We start from the raw sequence: 16,982 nt of genomic DNA, 5'->3' as shown, positions 1-16,982 counted from the left end.
GAGGAGACTTTCAACTTGTGACGTCACGCTACTTCCGGTACAGGTAAGGCTTTTTTTTTCATTTCAGTAGGCCTTTAACAAAGATGTCCGATAATGGCTTTTGTGCCGATATCCGATATTCCGATATTGTCCAACTTTTAATTACCGATTCCGATATCAACCGATACCGATATATACAGTCGTGGAATTAACACATTATTATGCCTAATTTTGTTGTGATGCCCCGCTGGATGCATTAAACAATGTAACAAGGTTTACCAAAATAAGAGAACAACTTCAACTCAAGTTATGGAAAAAAGTCCCAACATGGCACTGCCATATTTATTATTGAAGTCACAAAGTGCATTATATATATAGTCACCTGAAATGGTTTTCATTTCACAGGTGTGCCTTATCAGGGTTGATTAGTGGAATTTCTTGCTTTATCAATGCGGTTGGGACCATCAGTTGTGTTGTGAATGAGAAGGTGTGTCCAAACTTTTGGCCTGTACTGAATATGTTCTGTGAAACCACCAAAGGTAATAAGTTCGTAGGGGGTCGTGTTGGTATATTTTTTGGTTGAAAAAATGTAACATTGACAAGTTACAAACAGCCTCTCTAATCAGTAGAACAGTTTTCTTACACAAACGAACAGTCACGCGAGAAAATGGAGACACACGATTTTCCGAATCTGGAAAATGACCAGCTGGGTTTTATCAACAACATGAAAGATGTGTAAAGCCTTGTGATTGACAGGTGACGAGCCCAAAGTGTTTACTACCAGAGTCAGCTGTGACCCTGATCAGAATAAGTGATTGGGAAACCACAATAATGTCAAACAGTCTTCTAGATGCTCCACCACACACGCTCGTCTTCAGCCTAGTGTTTGTTTTTGTGCAAAAAACTCACTGCTTGCTTCCTGACTCTTGTTAAATTGTTTAGAGTGCAGCCCAAGGAAGGAAGTATGCTACTCTCTCCCTATCATTCTGCCATTCATGATTCCTGGAGCCCTTCATCCCATTTGGACTTTTTTGGTCAAGGATGTCATGGCAAGTGTCACCTCTAGAGGTTGATATTGAGCAACTAATGCTCTAATCCATCTACAGTATATTCTACATCTTGTCCCTTTCAGGGTCGTGGGGTGGAGGGGCTGGAGCCTATCCAAGCTGCACCCCAGGGTGCCAACAGGCATCTTCACTGACTAAAAACCACGTTTCGGGGCTTCAACCCGAACAGAGATGACAGTTTAAATTTAACCGTAATCTATACATTAAACTCTCACAATCCCTCAGGGTAAGGTGCCTCACATTTCTGTGCCTTTATGAATAATTCGTCAATGTTTCCTGATGGCTATTTAAACTGTGCGGAATTCCCACATATACTCTATACACAGACACAGAGGTAAAGGGGTCTTCTAAAACTATACGCTTCTGGCAAAAGTTTTTACAGGCACATAGCAGAAGACATGTGAAAGGAAAGATGTTTCAACTCACTGAATTTTTGTGTGGAAACATTAAATAAAATATAAATTCCACACACATATATATATATATATATATATATATATATATATATATATATATATATGCACGCATGGAGCCCCAGCCTCGAAAGAAAATAATGCTTGCCTTGGTGCCCTAAAATATGAGCCCTCCTTTAAGGCAACACTTGCCTTGACCTTAAAAAGTTTAAATTCGAGGCCTGTGCTAACACTTGGTTAATATTCAGGGCACGAAATGTAAGCATTGTCTGCGCTTTTTGGATGGTTATTTATTGGGTTTTACAGTCAGAATAGACGCAATGATGTCATGGCTCCCATTGGCTCCATTGTAAGCGGACTTTTATTTAGGTTTTAATAACGAGTTAGAATGCCTTAAAAAAAGACAAATGTGTTCTTGTCACTCATGATTGATTGTGAATTATAGGTAAACATGTTTTTTTAAAGTGTCGTTCCCCTTTAAGATCTTCACTTGGAGCTGGTGATTTCAAGACGTCAAGGTAGTGTGGATGAATTTTGTGTCATAAAGAAACAAATGAGGAAAATCAGAGCACTATTATGTCCAGTAGGGGGCAGCCAAAAACAAGGTGTACACATTAAGAGTTGCTTCAGACAGGACACAATTGTTTCACTTTGAAATACTCACTGTAGTTTTAGAATAAAAGTCATGAAGGATCATGCATACTAAATATTTATACATTACATACACTACAAAATAAATGGCAAGAGGTTTAATACAAAACAGGGTTGCCTACTCCCTGACAAATAAATAAGGGGCAAGGCCGCTGTTTTGCGGAGTCATGTATCATTCAGGAATGTGTGCATAAAGCAGACCCGGGCAAATCAAAGCCCGGGGGCCCCATGCGGCTTGTTAAGCTTTTCAATCTGGCCCGCCGGACATTCCCAAATAATTGTTTTAGATCTTTAAGATGGAAAGTGTAGCTGCCATGATGACGTGCAGTGATGTTTTCTAATGAACGTAAATCTTGAACTATACAAAGTATTTCAATGGTTGGACTCTGCGCTTTTGCATGATATACTAGTTACTATGGTCATCTAATTAGTTACTATGGTCATCTAAGTCACAGCAGCTCAGACGAGGCACCAAGCAGTGTGTGTGGGGAGCGTTTCCACAGAGTGTTTCCAGAGCGGCCAGCCTGAAATGCGGGTGTCAAGGACAGACGCTGAAGGAGATTTTTACGACAAAGTTCTAAAGCTTGGTGATATATCAGATATATCAGATAGTAGGCGAGTTTATTTTTTACCCTCCGCGTTCATATTTCGCTGTTTGTTGCATTTTTGTTGCGGTTCGCTTGATTGTAAAATATGTCGATCGAGAGGGGGTGTGACGTTCATATGTTGTCAATGTTCAGTGTTTTATCCTTCATAGTTAATATTGTAAATCCCACATTCTTTATTTTCATGTACATTCTGTCTCATTCAGTAAAAAAACGTAAAATTCCATTCCGTTTTTAAGGCGGTCTGTCATAACGTTTTAGCATTCAATTGTTTATTATTGTGAGGTTTTGTATTAATGTTCCTAAAAATAGATATACCGGCCCCCAGACACATTTTTTTCTCTAAATTTGGCGCCCCGAGTCAAAATAATTGCCCAGGCCTGGCATAAAGTCACTATTGCAAATGCAATAAACACAGGGACAGCTAACTGTAAAGAAGCCAGTTTAAATTTGAAGCAGACTGAGTGAGTACAATATTTAGAGTAAATCAGGCTATATTAGTGTGTAACGATTCAGAATTTGTAGTTGCTGATACGATTCAGGGCCAAACTTTTTTTTTTTTTTTTTTTTTTAGAACAATACAATCCCAACAATTCAGTGAGTGGAAATCGAATCAGTAACTTTGTAGAACAAAAAAAAATAATCAAGCAGTGTGACTGTGAAATAAATAGTGGCCACTGGACACTGTAGATGAAGTTTCCTATATTCCTGTTATTTCCCGTAAGGGAATTATGTATAAATGAATGATGGGTACAAGCAAGTAAACAACAATGACTGGCTAATGCATTCACACTAGGGGTGCAACGGATAAAAAAAACTCACGGTTCGGATCATTTCTTGGATCAGAGTCCCGGATCGATTTGTTTTAATTTATGGTATTGTCTTGTGGCGTGGAGCAGCACTGGAGTTAGTGCATGTGCCTCACAATACGAAGGTCCTGAGTTCAATTCCAGGCTCGGGATCTTTCTGTGTGGAGTTTGCATGTTCTCTCCCGTGGGTTACCTCCAGGCACTGCGGCTTCCTCCCACCTCCAAAGACATGCACCTGGGGATAAGTTGATTGGCAACACTAAATTGGCCCTAGTGTGTGAATGTGAGTGTGAATGTTGTCTGTCTGTGTTGGCTAGACTGACCATACGTCCTCTTTTCACCGGACATGTCCTCTTTTGGGGGGCTGTCCGGGCGGAGTTTCTTAAATGCCTCAAATGTCCGGCATTTTGAGTTAGGGTTGCGTGTATTTTCAATGTACGTTCAGGGTTAAGAAGGGGTTAAAAACAAAACAAATTGTGAAGGAGTGCGCACGCAGCAGCATTCGTGAGGGAGGGGCAGAGACAGAGAGAGCGAGAGAGTTATGATAAACACGCATGCGTCGCCAGCTCTGCTTTTTATCGATAGATTTATCAGATTTAATTTTTGTATTATCTATAGCAGGGGTGTCAAAAGTGTGCCCCGGAGGCCATTTGCGGCCCACAGCTAATGTTTTAAAGGCCCACGGCACATTCTAAAAATACTATTAAAATAAACAAAAACATAACAAAAGTGAAATAAAAAAGCTTACAGGTGAAATGTAATTTAGAAAAAGTTGCAATGTTGACTAATAAAACAAAGCTGTTTTGTTTTTCAAACTGTCATTGCTCAAAACATAATATTGAATCAAAATCAATGTTATTATGAATTATTGACCTATCCAAGGTTCCGATTACGTCACATCAAATATTCCACTTTGAAAAATATTTTTGGTGGAAGATTTTGCATATGTGTTTGCCATTAAAAACATAGTTTTGTTTGACAAAAAAGGGCGGAAAACAAACAAAAAAACAACATAAAAAAACTAAAAAATGTTGAAATGATGGATAGATCTGAAGTTGATGTAGACTCCAGAGATTTAAGCGTTAAATATAAAATGTATGTATGCCCTGGCACACCATTATCATCATTTCATGACCCAAGCAAAACACTTTTTACACTTTTATACTGAAATATATACACCTACAACTTATTAAATAAAAACATAGAAAAAACTACCAGCAGTGGTAATGTTTAGATCCATGAAGGAAAGAAGAAAGTGAATTAATGTTTATAACTGCATACATTTACATATGTATACACATTTGTTTTCTTTTATTAATTTTTTTTTAATGAATTAAGTAACGTTTATGACAACCTTTTTCCAAAACACAATATAGAATGTGAGATTCAACAGGATAATGCATAAGTTTCTTTTTTTTTTTTCAAAACGCTTACAAAAAAGTGGGACTCCATTTTGAAAATTCCTAACGCCAACACTGCTGTCAACAGAGGAGAAAAAATGATTTATTTAAATAAATATATTATTTATAAAGCAAGTTCGAGTATCATTGGCAAATTTTCACTTAGTCCCGGCCTTGGCACGCATATATGTGTCCTCTTTTTGGGATTTCAGAATAAAGTCAGCCTAGTGTTGGCCCTGTGATGAGGTGGTGACTTGTCCAGGGTGTATCCCGCCTATCACCCGAGTGCAGCTGGGATAGGCTCCAGCAGCCCCTGCGACCCCGATTGGGACAAGCGGTAAAAAAAAATAGATGGATGGATGGGTCTTTTGGCGTTTGTTATGACCTTTCTCGACCACCGTAGCTATCTGCCATTTTTATTTTGATGCCGCCACAGACAGGCAGACATGACTTAACAGTTCACGTCCTTATTTTAAAATGTTTTTTTTTCTTCTAGTATTGATAAAATCGATCTAGTCAATTTTAAAACGATCTTGGATTGATATTTATCTTCCGGAAGAAAAACTAGCCGTGTACAGATCCATGTAGTAGAATTTAAGGACTGCATATCGATTACTCGTTACACCACTAGAATGTTGTCATTTTAATATAAATGTTTTACACCATATACACGACACAAACTATTACATAAAGTTATGATAGTTGTGTGAATATGTTGAAAATCAAATTATATAGCATTACTTACTTAGACGTCAGATACTTAAGCCAGGTGAGATCCCAAATATACGCACATTGAAAACAGGTTTCGGTGTTATACGCATGCGCAGTAGCGAAGTCATGGACGATTCTATTACGAATACATGAGAAACAAAGTTTCTTAAATTTACATATGCTCTACCTCGTTTAACACAATGAGAAGAACAGTGTACATCCAGTGAAACACAAAACCTGTGATTTAAACAAAATTATGACAAGACAAACAAAAGAGCTAGCTAGCGTCACTAAATTGCTAAATCAGCACCTACCTCGTGGGTGGGCAATATGGCCACCTGTAGTTCTCTCGTCGAACACCAAGGAGCTCAGAATGAAACCCATTGCTCCTTTTTCTCCTTAAAATGTTACTGCGGTTAAAAAAAGGGGGGGGGTTAAAGACTTAAAAGTTAGGCAAACACGTGTTAGCTGTCGCCAAGCTGAGGCAGACTGGCGGCCAAGGCAAAAGAAATCGATGCCAGACTAGTCGAACAGCAACGAGTTTGATAGGTGGACGATTCCAGTGTTTTTCAACTAGTGTGCCGTGGGAAATTATGTAATTTCACCTAATTGGGTTAAAAGTATTTTTTGCAAACCAGTAATTGTCTGTGCTGTCAAGAGCTCGACAGAGTAACCGTGTAATACTCTTCCATATCAGTAGGTGGCAGCAGGTAGCTAAGTGCTTTGTCGATGTCGGGAACATGGTTTGTCGTGATCACAATATGCAGACGACAGCGGGAGGCAGCGTGCAGGTAAAAAAGGTATCTGATGCTTACACCAAAAATAAACAAAAAGGCATTGAAGCTTAGGGAGGGCTAAGCAAAACCAAACTAAAACTGAACTGGCTTGAGAAGTAAACAAAAACAGAATGCTGGACGACAGCAAAGACTTACAGCGTGTGGAGCAAACGTCGTCCACAAAGTACATCCGTACATGACAACACCAAAATAGGAGCGCAAGACAAGAACTAAAACACTACAGGAAAACAGCAAAAAACTCCAAATAAGTCACGGCGTCATGTGACAGGTGGTGACAGTACACCCACTTTGAGACAGGAGCTATAGTGATGCATGCTTGGTTATGGTTTGAATTTGTATCCAACAATTGCGAGAACGACTTTTTACTGTCAATATCAGCTGCTGAGTTTTATTGTTTTCTGCTGGTGGTGTACCTCTGGATTTTTTCAAATAAAAAAAATGTGCATGGCTCAGAAAAGGTTGAAAAAACTGGATTAGACATTGGCATCGATTGACAAAAAAAAATACAAAATTTACACTCCTGCGCGCGCTCTGAGGTCCGAGAGCCAGCTCCAGCTCATGGTGCCCAAGACCAGACTTAAAACCAGGGGAGACAGGGCCTTCTCTGTGGCCGGCCGGCCCTAAGCTCTGGAACACTCTGCCCCTCCATGTTCATACTGCTCCCACAGTGGAGTGTTTTAAGTCTAGTCTTAAGACCCACTTTTATTCTTTGGCTTTTAACACTACGTGAGTTGTGTGGTCCTCTGTTTTTTAAAATTTTGATTTCTATTTACTGTTTTAATTGGTTTTACCCTTTAAAATCGTTATTAATCATATTTTTATATTGGTTGTATATTCATTTATTATTATTTTTATTCAGTCATTGGTGGAAATAAGGATCATATTTTAATATTGTTTTTAATATTGTTGTGCAGCACTTTGGAAACATTTTTGTTGTTTAAATGTGCTATATAAATCAAGTGGATTGGATTAGATTGACTTCGCCTGTGTAAAGTTGTTAATTCGCAACTGGCACTTTCGTTTCTACAGTTTGACTATTCCAAAGAAAATATTTATGTATACGTTTTTTTATTTTTGTCAGTTTTTGAAATAAAAGTTGAATTTTTTTTTTTTTTTTTTGTCATTGACCCGGCGGGTAACCTTAAAACAAACGTTTATACAAAACGTGCACTACGGATGCAGAGAAAAAATAGTTTTAACCGGTAGTTGGTGTAGAAGTGACTAAATAAAATATTGTAAACAAATGAAGCAATATAAAATGGTGTTATAAACTCACACACAGTTTACATTTTGAAAATTTAGCTGAGGTTTAGGACAAAAAAAACAAACAACCTGCTATGAAAAAGATAAATTTATTTAATGACATGTTAAAACAAAAGGTCAAGGGAGGGTCAAGTTGAGGGAGAGCAGCAAGATTACTGAGACTCCACATGAAGAGTAGGAGAGAGCCGCCCGCCCTGCTCACACATTTATAAAATAAAAAAAACATACGACTTACCACAGGAGGACAGAGAGAGACAAACGGAAGGGAGGAAAGAAAAGAACAATCCAACTGGGCGGAGGACTGGAGAGAGGAGAAAACAATTTTAACTACAAAACACAGAAGTTTAGCCACAAGTTTTACAAATGCCTTTTTGTTTTGGGAAAAAAGGAAAATAATATTAAGGATTACCATTTAATACCAGTAGCATCCTTGGCAGGGTGACTGTCCTGTGTGGATGCTCAGAGGTGAGCGATAGAGACATGGAGGAGGTAAGCAGGCTGATTGTTTACTTTTCTTTCGCTCATACGCACGTGCACGCACTTAGAAAAAAACAACAACCTCATAAATCTTGAAGAAATGTGACTTCGACTCAACTGAGACCTGTTTCGTAGTTGCGCACACACTTCCAGACACACATGCACACATACTTGCAAGTATCTGTGAGCACTCAACCATTGTGATCACTTGCATTGGCGAATGTACGACGAGGGCAATCCAAGAGTCATCACGTGGAGGGGAAGGGAAGGGAAGGGGTGTAACAGCGATGACCAACAATCAACTCATCTAAACAAGAGTCCAGCTCGCCACGTAACTTCCGCCTAACAGGACAGAATTTAGACTCGAGCAGGTCCGGTTATCACATCCGCCAGCTGCAGAACCACAAGTGTTGCGAGATGTGATCCAGAAGGTCCGTTGCGATGCGACGAGATAGCTAGCTAGCTAACTGCTGAGCAGAGACCGGGAGTCCATGTTGAATTGTGTAGTGTGTGAAGATGACGGTGGGGAGACACTAAATAACGGGAAGGAGAAGACACTGATAGCTTTTTGGACGTCCATCTTTACAATTAATAGAGACCGCGCATCTCTCATAAACTAATTTGTGTTGTGTTTATAAGGCTATGGCCATCTCTACACAGTTATATGTCCTCATGTCCATCCATCCGTCCATTCATCCGTTCCAGCCACCCCCTGGGTCTCCGTGGCTGCCTGATAAGACAGTCCAATTCGATAGTGTCTTCAAGGGGTGCGGCAGAGAGTGAGAGAGCGAAGTGAGGTCACAAGTGACCCCCTCAAAATGCCCCTCCCCCAACTATCTAGAACTTCATGACCCCCTTTTTCTAGCGAGTTCTTAGCACATGGAGATGGTCACGTTGATGCCCAGGTTGCCGTTCTCCGCAAAGAGCTGTGCGATGGACGTGTCGAACACCAGACAGTCGCTGTTCATGATGGCGGTGGCGATGCCCTCGTGGATGGAGCGCGGCGTGGCCTCCCAGGTCAGGCGACGCCGGTGGCCGTTCAGCTCCAGCCGGTAAGCAAAGTTTTCCGCCTGCTTGCGAGTCCCAATGAGCTGCACGATGGCAAAGAACTGTTGGTGGCCGTCGTACTTCTCCTGCTTCTCCAGCACCAGCATGAAGTGGAAGCCGAAGCAAGACTGCATCATTACCCAGTCCACTGCGCCAGGCAGGTTTATGTCTGTGGCCAAAAATACGATGTCCTCCCCCTGGGGGACAAAAACAAAACAAAACATCAAGCAAGACCAGTCATTATTTATCCTAAAGTTTCACAAATGTTTCAGCTCAGGTGTTTTCAAAACAACAATTTGCTAGCAGCCACGTAGTGTGGACTGACTCCGCATACTTGCAAGATCTCTATCCAACATTGCCTCCAAACTTTCTCTTTTGTTGAGATATAATGTATTGATCTTTGCCCCGTCACAGGAGTCTTAATGGCTAACTGAACTGAAATATGCACTTCAGAGAAGCAGGCCATAAAGTGATCAAAATGTTGTTACAGCACAATTCTTGGCCGCATTAAGTGGGCCCGTCTAACAACCAAGATGTGCTCATTTTTGCAGAGTCATCGAAAACCACGAGTCACATTATAGCAGAGGCGCCCAAATTTGGTCAGCCAAGGTGTACTATTGTGTGTTTTTTTTTTTTTATTTAACCAGGAAAAAAAATCCCATTGAGATTGAAAACCTCTTTGTCAAGAGAGTCCTGGCCAAGAGGCAGCAAAGTTACACATAAAATTACATTTGCCGTATAAGTCGCAGTTTTTTTCATAGTTTGGCCGGGCTCCAGTGTGACTTATATGTTTTTTTCCTTTTTTAATATGCATTTTGGGCAGGTGCGACTTATACTCCGAAGAATACGGTACATTCAAATAACAGAAAGAACATCAAGTAAAACAGTTACAGATAACTGAAGCTCCTTCAAATACCGTATTTTCCGCACCATTAGCCGCACCTAAAAACCACAAATTTACTCAAAAGCTGACAGTGCGGCTTTTAACCCGGTGCGCTTTATATATGGATAAATATTAAGATTCATTTTCATAAAGTTTCGGTCTCGCAACTTCGGTAAACAGCCGCCATCTTTTTTCCCGGTAGAACAGGAAGCGCTTCTTCTTCTACGCAAGCAACCGCCAAGGTAAGCACCCGCCCCCATAGAACAGGAAGCGCTTCTTCTTCTACTGTAAGCAACCACCCGCCCCCGGAAGAAGAAGAAGCGCGCGGATTTTCGTTTCATTTCCTTTGTGTGTTTACATCTGTAAAGACTTTCCAGCCGACGTCATCATAAAAGCTAACTCGAAGGGATGGATGGATGAAGAAAAGATGAGCGAGTGGTTAAGGGAAGTTTACGCGAAGAGGCCGGGTGGCTTTTTTCACACAGCTCCGTCCATGTTGATATACGACTCTATGCGCGCCCACATCACAGATGGTGTCAAAAAACAAGTGAAGCACACAAATACAACACTCGCCGTCATTCCGGGTGGATTAACCAAAGAACTCCAACCGCTGGATATTGGTGTCAACAGGGCATTCAAATCACGACTGCGAACGGCGTGGGAACAATGGATGACCGAAGGCGAACACACCTTCACTAAGACAGGCAGACAGCGCCGGACGACATACGCCAACATCTGCCAGTGGATCGTAAATGCCTGGGCAGATATTTCGGTCACAACTGTGGTCCGAGCTTTCCGGAAGGCAGGATTCACAGAACTGCTGGACAACAGTGACACTGACTCCGATGACTTCGACGAGACGGAACCGGCCATTTTGGATCCCACATTTGCCCAACTTTTCAATTCGGACACCGAAGACGAAGAATTCGAAGGATTTACGAATGAAGAATAACTTCAGAAAGTGAGCGCTATGTTTATTTTGTGTGTTGTGACATTAACGTTCGAGCAACATTATGTTGCTATTGCTCTGCACTATTTTGAATTTTACTATGTTTGTGATTGCACATTTGCGTACATTTTGGAACAGAGTTGTTAGAACGCTGGTTTTTAATATATTATTAAAGTTTGACTGACCTATCTGACTGTTTTTTTGACATTCCCTTTAGCGCAGCTTAGGCGCGGCTTATAGTCCGGGGCGGCTTATAGGTGGACAAAGTTTTGAAATATGCCATTCATTGAAGGTGCGGCTAATAACCCGGGGCGGCTTATAGTGCGGAAAATACGGTGCTCTGTTTGGAATTAAAAGCATTTAAGGATAACTATTCAGTCAGCTTCCAGTCTCTTTGTAACATGTTCAAAGCACAAAGAACTGCATAGGCAAAAGCTTTTATCCCGAGCTCAGTGCGAGCAAAAGGGACAGAGGGCAACAGCTGATCGTTGGATCTCGGTGCATAAGAGTTTGTACTTCTCTGTGAAATCAATGTACACATGTAATCAGGCAATAGTCCCAATAGTCTCCTAGTGGACAGAGAAGGTCATACCACCCGAGAGTACAAGTCACAGAGGTGTGTCATCGCTCTACAGTTTGTGATTAACCTCAAAGAAGCATGGTAAACACATCTGAAGACAGGAAGAGTAGCATTCATATAAAAAAAAAAAAAAGATCACCATAATTTAGCACAGATAAAAATGTAGCGCTTTTTTTTTTTTTTACACCAAAAGAAAAACATATCTTATGTAAGAAAAACCCCAATTTAAGTTTTACTTTCTTCACCAGTTGATCAATAAAATGTATAATTGTATCTATCCAATGTAACAATTTCCACTACCTTATATATATATATATATATATATATATATATATATATATATATATATATATATATATATATATATATATATGACGGTGTGCGGCTAAACTCGCCACTCATGGTACTGCTGTACGCTTAAAATGCTGTTTGGTCCGCGGCCCATTTTCGCTTTGGGCACCTCTGCATTAAAGCCCTATGTAAGACCAGTTTTTTAAAAACATATTACAAAGCAGCAGTGGGCCATTAGGAGCAGCAAGGCTTTGTTTGCTGGCCTTAACACTATCAGAAGCACTGACCTTTATTTATAACTTAAATGTTATTAATGGTTCAATGAATTCATTAATTCCCAATTATACTTATGTCATAGTGTCTCTTGGCTGCACTGCTTCCATGTGCAGTTTTTTTTTTTAATCCAATTCAGCTGCTATGTGTTGCCATTTAAAGAATCTACCCAAGCCTGCTGGCCCATTTCACTATAACTGCCACCTAACTATATTAGCAATGTATCTAGAACAATTAGATTTCCCGGTAGCATCTCAGGGCCAGCTATCGGGCCCACTATAACGTCCCCATTATTCAGTCCTCTTGATTGGTTGATCTGAGCCAAACCGTTGCACCAATAGTTTGTAGCAATCTAGAAAGGAGAAATCAGCAATTCTGGGGAAGATAATGTATTTTACTAGAATTTGTTGCGTTAATGTTATTAGGTAAATATTTCTACATTTGGCCGGGCGAAAATTTGATAAAATGTTGCTAGTGAAAATTATTTTACAAGTCACAAGCAGAAATGTAACGCAAATGTATTGGCAACAATGTATTGGAAGATAAATAGTAAGCTTGGTTTCTTGTTTTACTGATGGCCCAATAGTATTCATCCCCAAAACAAGACATGCATCTTTCTTTCTTATGCCATGCCTTGTCATGTTTCATATATTATTAAAGGGGAACATTATCACCAGACCTATGTAAGCGTCAATATATACCTTAATGTTGCAGAAAAAAGACCATATATTTTTTTAACCGATTTCCGAACTCTAAATGGGTGAATTTTGGCGAATTAAACGCCTTTCTATTATTCGCTCTCGGAGCGATGACGTCACATCGGGAAGCAATCCGCCATTTTCTCAAACACATTACAAACACCGAATCAAATCAGCTCTGTTATTTTCCGTTTTTTCTACTGTTTTCCGTACCTTGGAGACATCATGCCTCGTCGGTGTGTTGTCGGAGGGTGCAACAACACGAACAGGGACGGATTCAAGTTGCACCAGTGGCCCAAAGATGCGAAAGTGGCAAGAAATTGGACGAAATTTGTTCAAAATACGAGAGTGTGGGGAAAGCCGACGAAAATGGTCAGTCGTTTGTTCCGCACACTTTAGCGACGAAAGCTATGCTACGACAGAGATGGCAAGAATGTGTGGATATCCTGCGACACTCAAAGCAGATGCATTTCCAACGATAAAGTCAAAGAAATCTGCCGCCAGACCCCCATTGAATCTGCCGGAGTGTGTGAGCAATTCAGGGACAAAGGACCTCGGTAGCACGGCAAGCAATGGCGGCAGTTTGTTCCCGCAGACGAGCGAGCTAAACCCCCTGGATGTCTTGGCTCACACTGCTTCTACCGTCCCTTATGCCACCGAAGATGATCAAGAGAAGAATATCGACCCTAGCTTCCCTGGCCTGCTGACATCAACTCCAAAACTGGACAGATCAGCTTTCAGGAAAAGAGAGCGGATGAGGGTATGTCTACAGAATATATTACCGTATTTTCCGCACTATTAGCCGCACCTAAAAACCACAAATTTACTCAAAAGCTGACAGTGCGGCTTTTAACCCGGTGCGCTTTATATATGGATTAATATTACGATTCATTTTCATAAAGTTTCGATCTCGCAACTTCGGTAAACAGCCGCCATCTTTTTTCCCGGTAGAACAGGAAGCGCTTCTTCTTCTACGCAAGCAACCGCCAAGGTAAGCACCCGCCCCCATAGAACAGGAAGCGCTTCTTCTTCTACTGTAAGCAACCACCCGCCCGCGTAGAAGAAGAAAAAGCGCGCGGATATACCGTACGTTTCATTTCCTTTGTGTGTTTACATCTGTAAAGACCACAAAATGGCTCCTACTAAGCGTCAGGGATCCGGTTCATGAAAAGACGCAATCTCTCCATCCGCACACGGATTACTATTTCACAGCAACTGATATTCCTGTGAACCGCACTGTGGATACAACGGGAGCACGTACGGTGAATATTCGCACCACAGGGAATGAGAAGTCATCCTTCACTGTGGTTCTAGCTTGCCATGCTAATGGCCAGAAACTTCCACCCATGGTGATATTCAAAAGGAAGACCTTGCCAAAAGAGACCTTTCCAGCCGGCGTCATCATAAAAGCTAACTCGAAGGGATGGATGAAGAAAAGATGAGCGAGTGGTTAAGGTAAGTTTAAGTTTACGCGAAGAGGCCGGGTGGCTTTTTTCACGCAGCTCTGTCCATGTTGATATACGTATGTTTGTGATTGCACATTTGCGTACATTTTGGGAGTGAACAGAGTTGTTAGAACGCTGGTTTTTAATATATTATTAAAGTTTGACTGACCTATCTGACTGTTTTTTTGACATTCCTTTAGCGCAGTTAGATGCGGCTTACAACACCGGGCGGCTTATAGGTGGACAAAGTTTTGAAATATGCCGTTCATTGAAGGCGCGGCTTTTAACACAGGGCGCCTTATGGTGCGGAAAATACGGTAATTGATGAAAACTTTATTCATTACTCGCGGTTTTACGTAAATTATTATACATAAACTGTGTTTACCAATAATTTAGCTTAAAAACATTACAACACTTAAAAACAAACACATACCAATTGTTGGTTAGAAGGCGATCGCCAAATTCGTCCTCGCTTTCTCCCGTGTCGCTGGCTGTCTTGTCGTTTTCGCTTGCATATGGTTCAAACCGATATGGCTCAATAGCTTCAGTTTCTTCTTCAATTTCGCTTAAGCCGCTGAAATCCGAGTCTGAATCCGAGCTAATGTCGCTACCTTGCTGTTCTATCCGCCATGTTTGTTTGTATTGGCATCACAATGTGACGTCACAGGAAAATGGACGGGTGTATATAACGATGGTTAAAATCAGGCACTTTGAAGCTTTTTTTAGGGATATTGCGTGATGGGTAAAATTTTGAAAAAAACTTTGAAAAATAAAATAAGCCACTGGGAACTGATTTTTAATGGTTTTAACCCTTCTGAAATTGTGATAATGTTCCCCTTTAATGGTTTGTTTAATTGTAACATGACAGGTGGTATTAAAGGGGTCCTATTACAGAAAATTGCTGCTTTTTTCAGGCTTCTGATTGGACAAAATGTGCATGACAGCAGGTGTATGCGTTTGTGTGTAGTTTTGAAACTACACTGGTGTGGATGGAGATTGTTTTCACCCCAAATATGTTTTCACCCAAATATGTGTTTTTGAAACTCAGGCCATGGACTGGCCTAAGTCTTAGAAGCTGCAACATTGGAAATTTAGCACCCTCTAGACTTCTGTGTAAATGCAGCCCCTTTAATATGGCTTGTATGAGCATGTTTAGGAGTTTAAATTACATAATGTGTATGTCATGTCATCCTTTTAGAACCTAAAAAAAAAAGCACTTAACCAGTTTAAAGAAAGGTTAGCATTTTATCAATAAAAGTGTTCCTGTGTTTTTATAACAGTAAAGGGGAGGCCTCTCAGTTGTTGCTGTAAGTGTTGTTACAAACATTACATTGCAGGAATCACATTGTGGCCCTTTGTGGTTATGGTTCCCCCATAGCATGGTAGCAACAAAGAGAGTATTAAAAACAATTATATGTGTAAATGCTTGTCAGCATTCACACAAGTACAGGAAGGTTGGAAGCACAAATCTCCCCATCAAAACATTGAAGCGCCACCAAGTGGGCACTTTGGACAGTAGTTAGCTGAAGGCTGACCTGCAATGTGGTGATGGACTTGTGCTGATGCATCAAGTGAGGCATGACGGCGTCCAGAGAGCCCTGCCACTTGCAGGACGCGCCAGGGCACGGACACGAGTACGGTCGGAACTCGCACAGCTCCTCGTGCTCGGTCTTGTCCGTGTGCGGCAACGTGACTTCGCAGCCCGATGAAGCATATTTGCAGGGGAAGAGGACAGAGTTTGCCACCTTCTCCATGGCCAGATTTCTGATGGAGCCCAGCGGCCCTCGGCACGTGGGGCAGCAGGTGAGCTTGGGCCGACAGTTGGAGCATACCTGAGAAATGCAGTCACACACAATTTATATTTGAGGATGGGGGAAGAGCTGGTCAGTTCTGCTTTATTCAATTTGCTCAGAATGTGAAAAAGCTCCACGGAGGAAATCAATATTTATGATTCTAATACTGAACACATGTCAGACTGACATTGGCCCTCAAAGTAATTTCCCCATCATACACTCTGGAACACAATCAAACAAATGTTAAGAGTTCCGCTAGATGCATTCCCTTTACTTGGCAGTCATTTTGAGATGTATTTGATCATTTCTGCTTGACAGTACAAAAAAAAGAATAACTATTGTAATTTATTTTTTGTTCCACTTATACTTTTTCAAAAAAGCAGGTTTTTAATTCTGACAACATTTAGATGTTTAGTTTTTATTGGCCTGATCAACAACAAGAGTTATAGGCCACCCACCTATGTTTACGATGCACTGTCAAATCAAAACTGGCACACTGGCCAACTGGCAAAAGCATTTTGAGGAGACGTAAACCCAAACATTTTTGGCTATTGATTAAAAAAAGTCCTATAGCTGAATTTAGGCCTGGGCGATAAATCTGTTCAAAGATAAATTCGATTTTTTTGTTGCAGACAATTTAAAAAAATATATATTATCTTCTCTTGCTACGACATATTTTTTGGCCCCAGGAGCTTCCGTAGCTTTCGCCCTCCCCCCTTGTTTCCTTAGCAGTAAGTCACACACCTAGCAAAACATTGCTAATGCTAACACAAACAAGAGCGAGACGTTTGTTCCAAAGAAAAGAAAAGTGTTGTCAGTGGTTTTGCTTTGCAGCAATAGGCCTGGAACAA

General features: G+C 40.8%; 1 protein-coding gene across 1 annotated transcript in view; it reads right to left on the bottom strand.

Moving 5' to 3' along the window:
- Window positions 1–7,768: 7,768 nt before the first annotated feature.
- The window catches only part of siah1 (siah E3 ubiquitin protein ligase 1), a 50,427-nt gene continuing 41,213 nt past the window's right edge, over window positions 7,769–16,982 (bottom strand). Inside the window, exons 4-5 of the mRNA XM_061970265.1 lie at window positions 15,874–16,170; window positions 7,769–9,416 (exon numbers count right to left, since the gene is read on the bottom strand). Coding sequence (XP_061826249.1) covers window positions 9,045–9,416; window positions 15,874–16,170 — 669 coding nt within the window. The 3' untranslated portion in view covers window positions 7,769–9,044. The remainder of the gene's footprint in view (window positions 9,417–15,873; window positions 16,171–16,982) is intronic.

Source organism: Nerophis lumbriciformis, linkage group LG10 (assembly GCF_033978685.3).
Source record: "Nerophis lumbriciformis linkage group LG10, RoL_Nlum_v2.1, whole genome shotgun sequence".
In the NCBI taxonomy this organism is placed as follows: Eukaryota; Metazoa; Chordata; class Actinopteri; order Syngnathiformes; family Syngnathidae; genus Nerophis; species Nerophis lumbriciformis.
This window is presented reverse-complemented; position numbering and strand designations above follow the sequence as displayed.